Source organism: Plectropomus leopardus, chromosome 19, assembly GCF_008729295.1.
Source record: "Plectropomus leopardus isolate mb chromosome 19, YSFRI_Pleo_2.0, whole genome shotgun sequence".
Taxonomy (NCBI): Eukaryota; Metazoa; Chordata; class Actinopteri; order Perciformes; family Serranidae; genus Plectropomus; species Plectropomus leopardus.
This window is the reverse complement of record NC_056481.1, coordinates 25,519,302-25,537,825: the sequence shown is the minus strand read 5'-3', so window position 1 is coordinate 25,537,825 and position 18,524 is coordinate 25,519,302. Positions and strand designations below refer to the sequence as shown.

At 39.1% G+C, this 18,524-nt stretch overlaps 1 protein-coding gene across 1 annotated transcript in view; it reads left to right on the top strand.

Annotated features, from left to right (window-relative positions):
- ca10a (carbonic anhydrase Xa) overlaps positions 1 to 18,524 on the top strand; it is a 284,872-nt gene that overhangs the window by 229,582 nt on the left and 36,766 nt on the right. Inside the window, 1 exon segment of the mRNA XM_042508113.1 lies at positions 16,065 to 16,250. Coding sequence (XP_042364047.1) covers positions 16,065 to 16,250 — 186 coding nt within the window.

Genomic DNA, 18,524 nt, shown 5'->3' with positions numbered 1-18,524 from the left:
GTACTAGTTCCATAGCTCTCACTCTGAGCACAACAACCCGTCAATAGCATCAAATATTTATCGTCGTACCTGTCTTCCATCAAAGCTATTGGCTGCCTTTGCCTGTCTTTGCCCTGAGGTAAGCACTACAATGTCAGGAAAGTGGGAGTGTAGAAAAAGTCTATTATTTTTATTCCCCCTCTCGATACTTGTACACTTTATACGTATATATGACCTTGCCTGAGCTAAGAGAACTTAAAAACTTGGGAACAAGCTGAACTCTCTTGTACCTTTATTGAATCCCAAAACAGAGCTCTTGTCCAGTATTTTGATTGCAATCCACTTCTCAGATACCAGATCTATGACACTACTTTTTTTTTCATCTTCCCCCTTTCTGCCTTATCAGCTGTTTATTTGATTTCCAGCGGCTCATCTGGACGGCTGACTTTGTAGTGAGGGCTAGCGCTGTGGCAAGAATGACAAAAAGAGTAGTAAGCTCAAGAGGAGAGGTGGACCCTGTGGAGGCCTGTGGGAAGGAGAGTTGCATCAGTGGCCACTCTTCACCGAGTAATCGGTGAGAAGAGGGTACGTCTGGTGAGGAACCCAGCAGTGAGTTGAGTAGAGGGGACTCAGAGGAGCAAAAACCAAAAGGCATCTATCCCAGTCCCAATATGCTTTTTAGCCAAGCACAAATCATGCGAAGGAAATAGATATTTATTCTACCCCAAGTTGCTTGTTGTTTTTGGGGGGAGTAAAAGCTATGATTGATATTTCTGTGCTTGTTTCTTCAAATAGATTAAATTTAATATTCCACAAGGTAAATATGCCTTTTCTATTTGTAGTGCGTACAGAACAGATCAACACAAAAAAATACAATAATCCATTTGATAATTACACATACAGAGAAAGAGAGTATATAATAATAGTACAAATATGACAGAAAATAATAATAGTAGTCGTCTTCAGGCAGAACCACGGCAGCAGCGCAACAACCACCCAGGATCCTGGTGCAACCTGGATTCGTGGGAACCTACAAGATAAGGCTCCAGAGAAGAAGACAATTTAGTAACATTCATTACTGAGACTACAGCAAGGCAATAAAACAATAACGATATCAATTGTGAAATTACTTCCTCGATTGAAATATGAGATGTAGTCGATAGAAGGCATTCCAGCCATGTTTTGACAGACAACCCAAACAGCCAATGATAATAAGAACGGCACCACGGCGAACCAAATGCAGTGAACGACTTTGACTCTAGAATACAGCGTAGTGTTTGACAACCAAGTCGTATGTGCTTCCACAGCGTTTCATTATTGCAAATCAAACAGCTGATGGTCTGACAGCAGCGCAGTGAGAAAGACAGAGCGGAGCTTCTCCTCACGGCACCAAAGTGTCTGAAACAGACACATTTGCAGAGGTGGAAAGTGACTTCTACAGACTACTTTGTTGTAGTTTCCGGTTTAATCAGACTTTGGATGAATTATTTAGAAACACCGGGACGCATCACTCCTTGTCTCATCCAGCCGCTCGCTCTGAGCTCTCATTATTATTACCTGAGGCAGATGTAATGTTGTCTTATTTTAATCCTTTCTCTAACTGGGAATGTTGGCAGGCTGTCTGCAGCTATAGGAGAGAAGTAGGCCTACTCAAAGGTTTTTTTTCCTGAGTAAAATGATTAATAGCACAGATGTTTCACAGAAGATTCACAGAAGTTCAAGTCACAGTCAGGAGAGGTTAGCCTAATATCAGCACAATGTGCTTAAATTAAGTTTGTTTAAGATAGCGCTTTTATTTTTATATAATGCTGGAAAGTTTGATAAATAATAATGAATCATATATTTATTACACTCCAACACACCATGATCACATGAAACTGTCAGTGAACTATGATATCTTCATATCTCACTTAGGAGTAAAAGGGAACCTTTAAGCTTGACATAAATAGTGATTTGATGTATATTGTGATATATATCGATACTGACTGATATGAAAAAAAATATTGTTATAAGACTTTTTTTGTTTTATATTCTGGGTTTGTCAAGTCTTTAAAATCAAGTTTTTGGCCTCTCTTGGACAGGCACAGGTCTGTAATGTCTCGGGTGAAACGGATTGGGTAAATATATTTTTTTAAAACTATCTGTTACAATCATATCTTAGAAGGATTTCCGATGTCCATTAGGGCTCAGGTCTGTCACATTGGATGCATTTTGTCCTCTATTCCAGACAGGTTTCCTTCTTTAATCTCATACTATTGCTAAAGGGTGCCTGGGTGTGTTGGTTTCAGATGCCGAGGGCCACTGACTAGGTGTCAGTATTTGATGAGTTAGGATTGACACTGTGGCTTTTAACACCAATTTCCATTATTGTATTTGTCGTGTTCATACTGTATAATAGACTGGGCCTTTCTCCACTCAGGCATGAACAGGGTCCGGTCTGTAATATATCCGGTTAAAGGGGGTTGGGTAAATACATTTTTAGAAACTGTGTTTCAATAATATTTTGGGAAGACTTCCAAGGTCCATTCAGGAATACGTCAGTCACTTTGGACCCGTGAAGTCCTCTTTTCTGGATAGTTTCATTTAATTGAAGGAGCACATAATTTGTATTTTAACTCATTATTCAAATTCTCCAAAAATTGTGCGAGACCAAGAACGGAGGTATCGCATTCAGATCACGTTCTCAGTCTAAACAAAGCTCCCGGCTTGGTTTGGAAACAAACCAAGAAACCTCCTTGTCAACAAGGGCTCGATCCAATTGATTTGGTCTGCACCCGACTGTGATTGCTGTGTTCTCACAAGTCCAAACAAACTCAAGAACGGGAGTAACAGCTCCAGGGTTCAAAGTAAGTGCCCCTAAAAAACTAGGTGCAGGATTGAGGAAAAGTTGAAACACTCTTAGACAATAGTGAAGAGCGGGGAGAAAAAAGAGATACTACCCCTGCCCTTGTTATCAGTCTTTCAGAATGGACTTAAACTGACGATCCCCTGATGACCATGGTTGAAGCAGAATGTTTCAGACTGGTACTTAGACTTAAACGCTGAATCTAAAGCCTCCTTACGCTCCGCTCCCAGCGCTTCTTATTTTGCTTGTTGTGGTGACACGAGAAGTTATCTTAAAATGGCATCATCTTGATGGCCACATCCAGGAGACGCTCCAGCAGCTCTTTTGAAATACCTTATCCTGGCACATCAGATGTCTCCAGATAATCACGGACCCAAAGACAAACATATGCTTCCAGTATGAGAATAAAACGAATCTGCTTGCAGCTTTAAAAGCTCAGAGAGGTACTCAGAATTAAAAATGTAACATAATCACTTTGTACAAACACATGTCCCCCTGACCACTTTCTTCTAATGTGATTAAAGGGGGAAGGATGGTCCCCTGTTTTCAAGGAGGCTGTTAGACTGTCACATTAAAGTGGCCCAAATTCTCCGCGGCAGTATATTCGCTAAGCTTCTTTTTCTTAACAGCCGGCAATTTAGAGAAAGGAGGAATCTGGATTTTGTGCGTTTTGTGCCTCCGTGGCAGTTTGATTCAAAGTGTTTGTGGGTTTAGTTTTGCCACTGCCCATTATACTCTGGAGGAATCCTACAATCAGATGTGATTATACCAATGTGAATCCAGGGAGGCTGTCAGGGAAACCATCCTCAGCGCTTCTACCCAGGCTGGTGTTGATATACACACCTTTATTGATGTGTTACTGAGGAATTCCTGTCTTGCCATAACTATTATCTCCAAATGTTCTTTTCTTGAGTCTATACAAGACATATGGAGATGATGCAAATGTGTAGTCATACTTCCCGAGCTTACTCATATGTTTATGTACGAGTTTTGTAATTTGTACTTTTAATTTACATGTATAATTGTAGTGATTTGCTTCTGTAAATTGCAAGGGTACAGAAAAAAAGCGCAGTTGTTTTTGTACATGATGTGCATCACTGTGCATTCGGTCTTTCCATCAAATTGAAAATGGAATCCAAGTAATTTTTTATAAATGAGGTCCCTGAGGTACTGAAGCCTGATTGGATTCCTAATGTTTCACAGGCTCTAATTAATTGCGGCTCACTCCACCCATTGAGTTTAACAGCCTATTCCGACTGTTCAGAGACCCTTAGATGAGAGAGGGAGGCCTGTTTGGACACCTAGTCTGGTTCAGACTCCAACACGCAAGTTAAACCCTTTGAAAGCATAGCAAATTGGCTCGATTTCTTTTAAAAAAATATGGAAGAAAGGCTATCCGCAATGAAAGACGAAATAACCCAAAAATTAACAAGAAATTAGTAACAAGTACAAAAAAATTACCTGATTTATTTTTTAAAGATAAGGGAAATGACTCTGAAGTAGTGCTTACAAATTTAATAATTCTGTAACATAGTTTTTAATAATTGGGATAATTCTAAATATGGTTTTTCCTGATATTTTTCTCTGTTTTTTTTCCTAGCTTTTCTAAAATAATTTTCAAATTCTAGTTTCTTGCAGCTTTTGAAAGAAATTGCAACAATGTGAATTTAAAAAAAAAAACGAAAAGACAAAAAAAGAAGGGTTTAAATAAGGAAATAACCTGGAGGCAGTGCTTAGAAATATTATAATTCTGTAACATCATTTTCAATATATATATAAGATAATTATTAATAAAGATTTTCAATAGTTTTCTTTTTTTTCTCTAGACATTTTCCCCAGCCTTTCTAAAATAATTTTTTGCAATTTGTGGATAATTTCTTTTTTCCAATGCTTTTAAAAGAAATCGCACCTTCACAAAAGAAGGTTTAAAAAAAAAAAGAAGAAGAAATGACCTGCAAGTATTGCTTAACAATATAATAATTCAATAAAATGCTTTTTTTTTTTTTCCCTAGACATTTTTCCGTAGCTTTTCTAAAATAATATGTGGAAAATTTCTTACTAAGTTGCCAATCACCTTTATGCCCATGCTTAAGAAGTTGCACAAATTTCCTTAGAGTTCAACGGTTTAAATAGGTGTGATAGGTGTCTGAAAGCAGCACAAGAAAAATGAAGTCGCTCCTGGTTTCACAGGGTAAAATCAATGGTTTAGCATAATATTCCATTATGATCTCTGAGCATCTTATAGTTCAAGAATCCCACTAAATGACAACCCCATGAGACAGACGTTAATGCAATGTTTCACTTGTTTGATTTTAATGATTTAGATTATTGTTTGTTTGTGAATGGATGGCCTAAATTCAAGGTTTTAGAGTTGTTCCATTAGGGAAACCTTTTATAAATATTTTATTGGGCCTTCAAGCATGGTGTGCTGGCTTTCACATGCACTTTTATATTTTGGTTTTACTTTATGGGAAGCCAGCCAGGGGATATCCTGGCAAAACTTGTCTAGTCACACACTAAAAATAGTTGCACACTAAAAACAGTCAACCAACACAAAGGGTGTACGCCTTAAATGTAAGAAAATTGCTCTTACAACATTAACATAAATTGGACATTTGTTGCAGATACAGCATGAACACAAGTTTGTTTTTCAAAGACTAAGTCAATGTTCATATAAAGCACAGAGTAACTGCTTTGTGAATAAACAATAACAAAATGTAATAGCGCAATCATAGTCCAAAACAATAAAATACTCAGTCCTCTTTAAAAAGTCAAAATATATCACTCCAAAATAGGGCTGCACCTAACGATTATTTTTTTATTGATTAATCAATCGATTATTTTCTCGATTAATCTATCGATTTTTTTTTTTAAATTAATGTAACTATTATTTTTTTATTACTCAATTAATATAACAACAGATTTACTGAAAATAACATTTTAAAATGCTGCAGGGCATTAATTCTCCCCAAAAAAGTAGCCCAGTCTTAACTGATAATCTGTGTTTTACAGTCTGATATAAAGTCTCTCCAAAATAAAATGAATGCAAGAGCTTGTTCCACTCAAGTAAAAGGAATGTAGTGCAATCTACATTTAGCAGTCCAACAGCAAAATAAATAAAACAATGTAAAATTCAAGTCACTTTTAGGAGGAGAAACAAAACAGTTACTCTTTGTTACAGTAACAAACTTCAAATCTAGCAGTCCAACAAACATATTTCAGTAAAATTAGTGCAATTTTAATGCAAAACACTATAAGTTTTCTCTAACAGAAATAATTATAACTAGTACATTCGTTTTGCATCAAAATAGTCCAGCCTTAACTGGGCCTTAAGGCATGTTGCTGCCTGCTGATATGAGTGCTGTATTTTTATATTTATGAGCACATATTCCACTCATTTATGAAGTTATACAAGCTCCTGCACAGCTGACAACCCTGTCCTGTAAATGTTTCAAAATAAAATGCATTGTATCAGCAACTGATGGCATTCTGTTCACAGAGACACAGTCGGATAGCTTTTGTTTTGAAAGGGAAGCAAGGAAGTTGAGGTAAAACAAACATCTTTGTATTTTCTCATCTCTGTGACAGAGAGAAACTTTTAACTGCAGTATAAAGTGGTAGAGAGCCAATACCATTCATTTTTCAGCAGTCATGCGTAAAAAAAGCGGTGAGGCATGTGCTGTAGCTGACATGCAGTAGAGACGCGCCTGACAAGCGCTGCTCGGGCGAGCTGTGTACCGCTCTAAATTGATACATAAGTGCCGAAACAAAAACAACACGATCTGTGCTGCTCACACTCTCATGGCGCGCGCTGTGTGAAACGGTGCAATGCGTTGACACACGTTACATGAATCGACGTATTTACATAATCAGTTATGTCGATTACATCATTTACGATGACGCATCACCCCAGCCCTACTCAAAAAAGAGATCAGTCATCTATGTCAACATGTTCTTATCCCAAGTTGTCACATAATCTGGATCTGGATCTATCACATGATCTGGATTCTGGTACCATGATGCTGACACAGGGACATTGTGCGATTACACTCCGAGTGGCTATGTTTAGACAACGAAAGCACCCAGCCAACGCCAGGACGTCAACAAACACATGCTGGCATGAATGGTTAGGATTAGGGGAAGGAGGCACATGGTAAGGTGTAAAAAAAAAAAAAAAACATCTTATTCAGAGGGGAAGCAAACACGGGACTCCCGCATAAAAGTTCAGGGTTTGCTGGACCCACTCTCCGCCCCCTCAACCCAGCCTCTCACACCTTACATTACGTCATTACCGGCAGCTTTTCGACTTGATGCCGTCCTGCTGTGTTTCATGTAGATGCTACAGGTGCCATTCAGTCATCTGCCAACTAAAAACACCACCACCGGTGTTGTCCATTTTCACCTTCCTGCTGCGTTTTTTACGGACACAAAAGGTGTCTTTTGGCATTGCAATCTTACACTAAAAGCACCGTCAAAGCTGTGGTATTTTACGAGTTTGGAATGAGAATAGGCTGGAAAACCATCTGGAAAAGTTGGGTACTATTGCCTTTGAGGTCATGGGATTTTGTATGAACTGGTTTGTTTCAAGTGTATCCTGGCTTCCATTGTACCGTATTTGTCACGTGTAGAGAGGGCAGAAAATATTTCAAACCATTGAACGTTAAAAAGGTCCATGAGCATCATCTGTGGGTTTTCAGACTTGCCCAGCATCAGCTTTCTTCTTACAGACTACTGATGGTGTTGTTTTTCTGGTCAGGACAGCACAATCTCTCCAAATCTTTTTCCCCAAATGCCTCAGATCTGTGTTGAATCTCTCTCATCATGTAGCATTACTGGCACTGCTGTACGGGTATGTGTGTCTGTAACTTCACGGAGGTGCATCCCACACAGTCCTTTTTGTGTTCTCGGCTACTCTTTTATTCCCTCCTTTTCTCCTCTCTTTCTTTCTTTCTTTCCCTTCTTCCCTTTCTTTTTAGATCCATCCCCTCTTTCTCGATCCATTCCATTTGCTCTCCATATCTGCGCACCTTAATGAAAGAGCACCAGTCATCTTGTATTTTAATCAAATACATTACACTTTTGCCATGATTCAGTGCTTACAGCTGCAGGCCTTTAGAAAAGATATTAAAACCCATCTGATGGTTGCTAAAGCACGTGTACACTTCACAGTTCCAGTCTAATGTATTCATGTAGCTTATCACCATTTCCACCACTTAACCATTTTACCTTGCATGGTGGCACATACACTACTCTGTAATATATATATATATGTGTGCAAATATATATATATATATATATATTTTTTTTTTTTTTTTTCTTTTGCTTTGGGTGTACAATTTCTCATTAGCGAATGGTAATGAGGGCAACACTGCCACCTAATAGCCGCACATATACAGTAGTTAGTGAAGACTTCTTGTAACAAGGGGTAATTTACTCTATTGATCTGTGTGTTCACATAATGATGATGTTCCTTGTGTTTTCTCATTACCAGCATGCCACTGATGTTTTCTATTACCGTACCTGACCGCTACAACCAAGTTCGCCCCAGACAGTCAACAATCTCCTTTATGACTTGTTTACGTTCTGCAAGCTATTACCTCTAATGTGATGCGTTGTGATCATCACTATCTGTTAAGGGAGGACCAGTGCACAGTGCAATTGTCCTATTTGGCTCCATTGCTCCTGGAAGCTTCTCGGAACAAATTAAAAGCATGCTTAGCCTGCGTGGACAAGATGAGGTGTATTAGGATGGAGTTACAGGAGGTGACATATGACATAAGGCACTATAACAAAGGTTGGCACTTTATAATAATGAACGCCTCACTTGCAGTTCCTATGTGCTGCTGATGCAGTGCGTTCCTATGTGCTGCTGATTGCTGTGATCTCTCCTCTCTCTTGTGCATCTCTTTATTGGAACAGTGTTGTAACAGTGTATGTGTGTGAAATGTTGTGTCAGCTGTCAGGCTCGGCACCAACGCTGTTTGCCTGATTTCAGTTTCTATCTAAATCAAGCAGTGTTGGCAGCTCTCCCTGTCTCTCTGATGTGTTTTTGATACACTTGTTGTGATGAGTTGAAGTAGCTGCCAGTACATGTGCACGTGCTCGACTGTGGGTACTTCTGAATATGAGCGTGTTTGTGTGACGCCCAGGAAAAGCCTACAAGGTCAAGTGTGGGTGCAATCCTTGAACAAGTTAAAGACCCCCTTGCAGTGAAAAGCAAGTGTTAAACCTTGTTAAATATGTTTTCTTTTGTTGTTGTTGTTGTTTTTTGCCATAGCGCCGGCAGTAGCCAAGATTTTGGGTTGTTTAATTTCGGGCTCTTATTGGTTGTTTTCAGGTTGTTCGTACATACCTCTAGCCATCCTCGTTAACGCAATACCTTAAGAATGCCTTTAGACAATTTCCTCAAATTTAGCATAAACATCCACTCAGACACTGTGATGAACTGATCAGTTTTGGGTGGTCACAGGTCAAGGTCATTGTGGCCTTGCATCCGTCTCATTCTTTTAAACCCATTATTTCTTGAATGCCTTGAGGGATTTTGTTAAATTTGGCACGCACATTCACTTTGACACAAGGATGAACTGAATAAATTTTGGCGTTTAAGGTCAAAGGTGAATGTCACTGTGACCTTGTCTGTTTCATCCTTGTGAATGTGATATCTCAAGACCACCTTAAGGGAATTTCCTCAAATTTGTCCCAAATATTCGAAGGACTCAAAAATGAAGTAATTAGATTTGGGTGGTTATAGGTCAACCGTCAAGATCAATGTGACGTTGCATCTGTTTCATTCTGTAATTCCTTGAATGCCTTGAGGGACTGTTGTTGAATTTGGCACAAGCATTAACTTGAACTCAAGGATGAACACATGATTTTAGTGATCATAAGTCAAGGTCACCCTGACCTTGCATTTGTCCCATTCTTATTAAAGGAATATCTCAACAACACTCTGAGGGGATTTCTTTAAATTTGGCACAAACATTCACTTACTCAATGATGAACTGATTAGAATTTTGAGTTCAAAGGTCAAAGTCACTGTGACCTTGCATATGTCTCATTTTTGTGAACACAATATCTGAAGTTGAAGCTCCTTGAGGGAGTTTCCTCTAATTTGGCACAAACGTCCACTTGGACTCGAGAAGGTTTTAATTAGGTCAAGGTCACGGTGACCTCATACAACATGCTTTTGGCCATAACTCAAGAACCTTGGGGGTCTACCTTGAAAGCGTGCTGACTGTATAGATCTTTCGTGTGGAAGGCATCCATGTTTTCTTATACATGGAAGTAAACTGTAAGTGCAACTTGTGCATAGAGGCATACAACCACATGGCGGTTGTATGGCAGTATAATATTATAATTCTGAGACATGAAATGAGTTGGACAGCTGCGCGTCTTTTTGTTAATTGTCATACTGGCGTGTCTGTCATATACAAGCGATGCAGTCGTCTGCTTATCTGTTTTCATAAATAGAGCACAAAAGTCAGTGATTTTCAGAATAACATTCAGCACTGAAAATGAAAATATAAATTTCACAGCCTGCTTGTAATAATTACTTCACTACTCACACAAGAATCAAGACTTCGAAGAATAATGAGAAAGCACATCGGAATATAGAGTCTTTGCTTTGTTTGCAACCTTTCCACAGCATTGACTTTGTCTGGTAATTGTTGCAGCAGAAACATAACAAACAAAATAAGCACGTTTTATTCAAGTGTGTATTCATTTATTTTTCAAGTCTGGCGCCCACCAGCTGGCTAAACGTAGCTAAATGTGATCTCTTTCAACCCCATCTCAAAAGATTCACAAATTCACTTAAAATATGAATGATTTGGATGTTTTCCCTCTCTGTCCAAAAAGTGCTTTTGTACTCTAGCAGAGTTTTGTTTTTCTTTTCAAAATGTCCTTTTTAAAGTGTATCATTTGCATATCTGAGACTGCATCACGTACAGCTTCATAGTCTTTTTCTCCTCTCAGTATCTGCAGCAGTTTCTACAATGATGACCTGTTATGTTTTGCTGTTGTGAGGACTTCACTTCACTCGCCGGGGATTATTGATCCCCCGAGACGAAAGAATTACCAATTAGAAAAGGAGCCGCTTTTTACTGTATATGATCTCTAAGTGGCTGCTCCGTATCTTGCTTTCACTGTAAGACAAACACGATTACTCCCGTCGCCTCTGTCGCTTCAACCACACCTCACTACCCGCGCCTCCCAGCCAGCCTCCAGCCATTTACCCTGACATGAGCAATCAACCTGAACAGCAGATATTGGCTGGGAAAAAACTGTCACCCTGTGCAGCGAGTGTACACGCTCTGCTGTGTGCAACAGTCGCATGAAACAATACTGTGAGGATATAAGGCGGGAGAAACTAGTATTTCAGCTGTTTTTGTGCTTTGTAATAATGCTGTGTGGCACAAACGTCCACATATTTTTGTACATTTTTGAAAATTGCTCTGTTGGCCCTTTTGGAGCTATAGATTGTCTTAAACAATGATGACTGTGGAGTTTCTGTTGAGTTTAAGCCTCAGTGCATGCTTAACCCTTTGAAACCTGGAGCAACATAACTTTTCTTCTGCTGCTTTCAGACACCTTTTACAAGTATTTAAACCTTTGAACCCACAGCAAATCAATGTCATTTATTTATGTATTTTATTATGGGAAAAAAGGCAATAAGCAAATTGATAAGAAATGTTCCACAAATTGCAAAAATTAGTAGATTTAGAGATTATTTTTAAAAAGCTATGGAAAAGGGAAGTAAAGAAAAAAGGCTAGGGAAATAAAGAAAAAGTTAGCTGTTGACGTACTTTTGTACATTTTTGAAAGTTGGTCTGTTTTCATTGCTAGGCCCCAAATTCTTTTCACCTGCTTTCAGATTCCTTTTACAAGTATTTAAACCTTTGAACCCAAAGCACATTGGAATCATTTTGTTCAAAAAACCCATGTAAAAAGGCAAGAAGCAACTTGGTAGGAAATGTCTCACAAATTGCAAGAAGTTAGTAGATTTAGAAAAAAAATTGTTTTTAAAAAAACTAGGGAAAATGTCTGGGGAAAAAAAAAGAAAAAAATGAGGAAAAAGAAAAAAGCTTGTGAAAAAAATTAATTTATAGGAAATTATCATGATCATATGAGAACATATTTAAAAGTATGTCACAGACAGACTTTTTTAAACATTTCTTCAAGGTCATTTCCTTTTCATTTCCATTTCCTTCATTTATTGACTAATTTTTGGGTATTTTTCCTGTACTTTTTAGTTATTTCTTGCTAATTTTGGGGCACATCCTCTTTTGTTGCTCATTGCCTTCCTCCTGTGTTTTTGAAAGAAATCACGCCAATTTGCTAAGTTTCAAAGGGTTAAACCCCAGCACAACAAAGGACGTTGGATTCTCATTACTTTCGATCATTAAAATGATCATCATAGAGGAGTTTGAATGTAAGGTTAATAGCCACAAAGAGAAGAAACATAAATTATGACCAATTCTTAACCAATAAATCCATCTCTTGAAATTAAATCCCTTTCAATAAAATAAATAAATGATAAAATGATTAAATCAAACATCATGTGATCATATTGAATATCATCAATCTCATGAATACTTACTTAATATTTGATTGGTTGAGCATGTGTGCAAACTTCTGTCTATTTACAATCCAAACAGACAAAGAGTGGCAATCAATCATTTTGATTAATCTTTTCTGTCCACCTGATGAAAAGTTCAATGTTCATGCTCCTTTTCGCTCCATTTTTGGTCCCCACCGTCTCTCGATCTTTAGCTGCCAGGTTTACCCGCCACTAACTTTATTAAAGATCACCATAAATTTTAAAAGAAAAATAAAATTGGCAAAAATTTTAAAAGAAAAAAAAAAAATCACCAAAAATGTAAAAAAAAAAAAAGGCATTTTAAAAAAAATTAAAATATGTGTTCCAAAATGGCAGTTATATAAATACACAACCATTTAAAGCTGTATGCCCCTCCCCTAAGCCAAAATAAAAAATATAAGCTCCCCTCTCAGAAAGAGCAAACAGTCCCTCATAATCACAAGAAGCCCCAGATCTGTAGTTCGAAGTAAAGTTTTTCAAGGTAAATAAGATGCCGCAGTGCTTAAAAAAAGCATCAAAATAGAGCTTGTTCATCAAAAAAGAGGATCTCCCTGGCCCCACTACAGAAGTTCGGGCCAAGTCCCCAATGTCCTCCAATCCTAGACATACCTTTGCAATTGTGTATAAAAGGCACTGACATACAGGGCCACAAACATTCAGGTATACTTTTCCATACTGTCTTCACACCACTGCATATTTTAAGCTTATTATCTCAGTTCCTTCCTTCCCAGCCTGTTAGAAATTCCCATTTCTGATGTTTTCAGAGAGTGTGCAGCCCTATCATCACTTCCAGCACCCTAACAATAGCCAATGCAGGTCCGGAGGGAGATGAGATTTTTCTGGCCTTTTCAGGGGTCTAACTTCGCCCTCATCGTCTCGCCAGGAAACCTAAAAGACTTCCGTTCACTTGCCCCTCTCCACCTTTTCTCCCTCTTTGGACACTAAATCCGATGCACTTTCTCTCCTACTGCTCCCCCGTACTTATCTCCTCTTTGCATCGCTCGCTCCTCTCTTCCTTCTTTCAAATCATTGATTTTTCAGAGCTTCTATAAAATATTTACAATGTGTGGGCAGACTTCTTTCTCTGGGAATTTAGAGGAGGGGGTTGTGCAGAGAGGAGGTTGGAATGGGGGGTGATAATTTTGAAAGCGTGTGGTAAAAGGAACGCAGGAGAGGAGGGAAAGCAAGGGGAGTGGAATGAGGAGAGAGAGGCAGATAAGAGCGATGGAAGTCCACCTAAAGTCGTGGCATGAATACCAATGCTCCCCTTTGAAAGAACTCCCTATTATAAATAAATAAACAGAGCTACTGATAAAGATCGTTATATAAGGCTTTTGTAATGCCGCGTTTCCCCTACAAACTCGCCGTGTATCGATTGTGGGCTGATTCTGAGGATTTTTTTCATCTCTACCTGTCCTTTCTCTTCACATGCTGCTCCACTCTCCTTTGTCTTCTTGAAGTGTTTTTGTTTTTTTTTTTTGCAGTTTACTATATCGCCTCTCCCTCCTGCTCAGATTGCCGCCTAATTAAATAAAGCCCTCAGGACTGTTCCCCGCGTAAGCTCTGTTGATGATACAGACTTCAACAGAAAAACTCAAATTCCTAAGCTGTCAAGAATGTGAGACAACAGCATCTCCTTATCATTGAAACCAAAGCTCATACAGCTGAAAGAGACTTCAAGAGAAACTGATTTTTCTCACTTGTTTTTTTTAAAGCTCTTACTAAACAAATGATTCACTGCTCTGTCAAGTCAACCAGAAGACAGAGTGACTAGAGAGAATACACCAATAGCCTTCAGTAATAATTGTTCCACAACTTTGAGTTTTTAAGACTTCACAAAACAGTAGACATCCTTTCATGTAGTCCAGGGTAAGTTTTTGTGAATTTCCTCACATAATTTTGGCATATCTCTCCTCCACTCTTATTTTTGTGTAGAAATACATTCGCAGTCAATACGATGTTTTGTGATAAACACATTATTTTACCTGCCTTAATATATAATTTGAGTTTTCGTTTTGAAGCCCCGTCTCGACAAAATTATGTTTATATACTTTTAGTAGAAAGAGGCTAAATGCCATCCAGAATCAGTTTGACTTAACGTAATAGAGCAGTTTTAATGAACAAATCAAAAATGCAAAATGTTCGTACTGAATGTATCAGCACACCCTTTAACTGACAAAATGGTTCATTTGTTTCCCTACTTGCAACTTAATCATGATTTCACTTTTTAGGATTATGTTGAAGCCTCATTTCTGCAGCCTTTCCATGGTGTAAGAATGTAACACTTTCACCACTTTTCTACCAATATGGAACTGGTTACATTCCAGCTCCATGTTGGCAGATTTTTTATAAATAACTTTGTTCAAACACATCCACCTTCCAAGTTGTTACATGATGCTGCTTTGCAGTGGACTTTCATGTCTACATATTATGTTTTAGATATCCCTCTACGAGCCCTTTATGTTCCGGGATATGGCTTAGACTTCTGAGAATTTTTTTGTGGTACTTCTGTACCAATTACCCTTTGCTGCTGTAGCTACAGGAAACCAGCCAAAGGCAAAGATCAGAGCTCTGGAAAATTCCAACACGTTCTCATCCCACGTCGCCACATGTCACCGCTTTGTCAGAGGACTTCTGCGTCTACATATTACGCTCCTTCTGCGTCTGCTCTGTATGCGGCACAAGTTATTTTAGACAACAACAGCACAAGCTAACCAATGCTGGGACATCAACAAACAAAAAAGAACATTACATTCAGACAGAAAGCAAACACTGGACTTCCACATGAAAGTCCAGTGTTTGTTGGACCCATTCACTAGCTCTCCCACCTGCCCTATAAGCGCACTGATGCTCCTTGTATTGTGTCATGACCAGCAGCGTTTCAACCGGTTCCGTCCAAACACCTTCTTACCTGATGCTGCTCAGCTGCGTTTCATGCGGTCACAAAAGGTGGCTTTTGGCTTTGTGATCTTACGCTGAAAGCACTGTCAAAGCGGTGTTATTTTACGAGGTCGTAATGAGAACAAGCTGACTTTTCTCTGGTATATGAATGCAGCCCTTGTCCACCAACATGGAAGTGGTTCTGTTTCAATTCCTGAGCATTATTTTGAACCATTCAGAGCATTATGACCAAAATTAACTTGGTTCAGAATCTAAAAAGTTGGTTCCCAGCTGGAACAAATAGCAGATTTTCCTTGACCTGAAGTGCAAACCTGTGTGTTGTGTAAATCTACTAATTTCTTGCAATTTGTCGAACATTTCTCACCAAGTTGATAATTGCTTCCTTCGTTATGTTTTTGAAAGAAATTGCACCAATTTGCTCAGGATTTAGAGGTTTAAAAAATGGTTAAAGATGTCTGAAAGTAGCCCAAGAAAAGTGATGTAGCTCCAGGTTTTAAAGGGTTAAATAAACACATGAGGCTCAGTGAGTTAGCGTGATTTGCTGTGAGCGTGCTGTGCTGTGCTGTGCTGTCAGTTGATATGACACCATCTTTACTCATTTTTGATTAATTCATTCCTCTGTCTCTACAGGTTTATTTTGAAGTCTATTTTGAGATATGCTAGTTTGAATCTGTACTACTGTGTACTACTTCTTGGGAATATTCCTGTGTTCTCAATTGTGCCTCATCTGTTCCTCTCTAGGTGGGAGGGACTATGTACAACACAGGCCGCCACGTCTCTCTGCGACTGGACAAGGAGCATCTGGTGAACATCTCTGGAGGGCCAATGACGTACAGCCATCGCCTGGAGGAGATCCGGCTACACTTCGGCAGCGAGGACGGCCAGGGCTCCGAACACCTGCTGAACGGACAGGCCTTCTCTGGAGAGGTGTGTACACTCTGTGTGATGACAGTATACTTGGCCAAGGGAACTGCAGTAAACACATTATTGTCACCATTTAAAAAGCCATTAAGTCATGAACACACAGTGTGCTATAAAATAACACTTTCTTCCAGTAGGCATTTTGGCCACTGACAGATTACAGGATATGGCTCTCAAATAGGGCTGTCTTTTTTTTTACATTGCGATTAATCACAAAGTGTTTATAGTTAACCATGATTATTCACATTTTTTAATCACATGTTTACAGTTGCATTTTTTTGCATTTCAAAACAGTTCTTAAGTCCAAATTGAGAAGGTAAAGCAATTTTTACCAGATTGTCTTTATTAGGAATTAAATGACAGCAAAAGACTGCACAGTACTAGCATAAAGTGGGCATGTCTGTAAAGGGGAGACTCATGGGTACCCATAGGACCCATTGTCATTCACATATCTGGAGGTCAGAGGTCAAGGGACCACTGTTTAAATGTGCTATGCTATTTTTCCATCGCCAAAATGTATCCTGCATTTGGAGCATTATTCTACCCCGTAATTAAGCTAATATGACATTGTCAGTAAAATTAGATACCCCAGGTCTCAGAATCATCACTGTAGCTTTAAAACTCAGCCTGGTACAGCCTCTTAAAGACAGAAATGTCAACCGGTGATTGCGATAAAAATAAATTAATTAACGCATTAATTGCGGACCTTAATGGCATCACAATTAACATGTTGACGTTGACAGCCCTACTCTTAATACACACAATTCATGCCATTAAAGCGTGTGGCCCTCATCACCAGCAGGCTTATCCTTTTATTACAATTAAATTCATATTGTTATAAATTTTGAGATAAAAAAGTGGCAATAACTGGTATTTTGGCCACCTTGGGGCAGTGGGACAAGCCAGGATGTACACTGACAAACTGTCACTTATAAATGTTTTCTTGTTGAATCAAAATAAGCAACATTAGCATTCAAAATCTCGTTTCTGGACAGGTTTAGACAACACAGGGACATGCATTGGTGTAGAAAAATAACATCATATTCAGATGGGAAGCAAACACTGAACTCACACATTATATTACGTTGTTACATCGTTTGAGGTGGTGAAATTTTCGTGTTTTGCGATGTAATTTTAGATTTGTATTTTATTTTCTGTTGGCTGTGCTGACAGACAGTCAACCAGTCATGTTAACATTTGGAAACATGCCTGCTAGGCATTATTTTAGGTATCCATCTGTATCTGCTTTTTACATTCCGGGATGCGATCATGATGTCAATACAAGCACATGGTAGTTATGTTTAGGCAACCAAATCATCCAACGCTGGGATGGCAACAAATGCACATGCTGACATGGATGGTAAGAATTTGTGGAAGGGGGGAAATGGTGAGGTTTGGGGGAAAAATCACATTCAGATGGGAAGCGAACACCATACTCCAGTATGAAAATCTGGGGTTTGTTGGATTCATCCACCGCTCCTCCTGCCCACCCTGTAGGCGGCCTTGTGTTTCTATCACGCCATCACTGGCAGCGTTTTAAACCTAAGCTGTCCGGCGGCATATCGTACAGACACAACAGATTCCATCCAGCCACATTATCAATTGTCAACGCCCATCCATGTATCATGATGCCATGGCTGTGTATGTTTGTGTGTATAATAACACCCAAAACAGTTGTTATAGGCCGTGTTCAGCTGATGCCATCCAGTGATGCAAAATGTGGCTTTTGGTGTCAGGATAGTACTCCAAAAGTGGTGTTATTTTTTGACTTCAGAATGAGAACGGGCTGGTCGTTCCATCCCAGAATGTTTATGAGACGTCACATGTAGTGTTCTATTTCTATAGCATTGGTGTAGCTATATGAATGCTTACGTCATGTCTGGTATTTCAGCATCCTTCAGGCAGTTTGGATTCAATAATCAAACGCATAGTGAGTATTATAAAGTCATGACCCTCCTGCAGTGTAAATCGCTTGCACAACCTTTTCCCTCTCTGTTGCTGCTTTAGAGATGCTGTATGCAATGTGGCAACAGTGTGACATCACATTTCAGATATCAGCAGCAAATCTCCTCAGAGCTTCTCTGCTCAGCTGTGGAGAACTCCTCCAGCACAGTATTAACCCACAAAGGGCAAACAGTAAAGGCAGGGGTGAAGTGAAACATGACGCCCTGCAGGGAGCCTCCGTATTCTTTAATGTGCATGCACGAGGTGTCCTTTAAGGCTTGGGTTACAGCTCTCTCTAGCCCGAAGGACACAGTAAACACTTGTTTTATTATGATT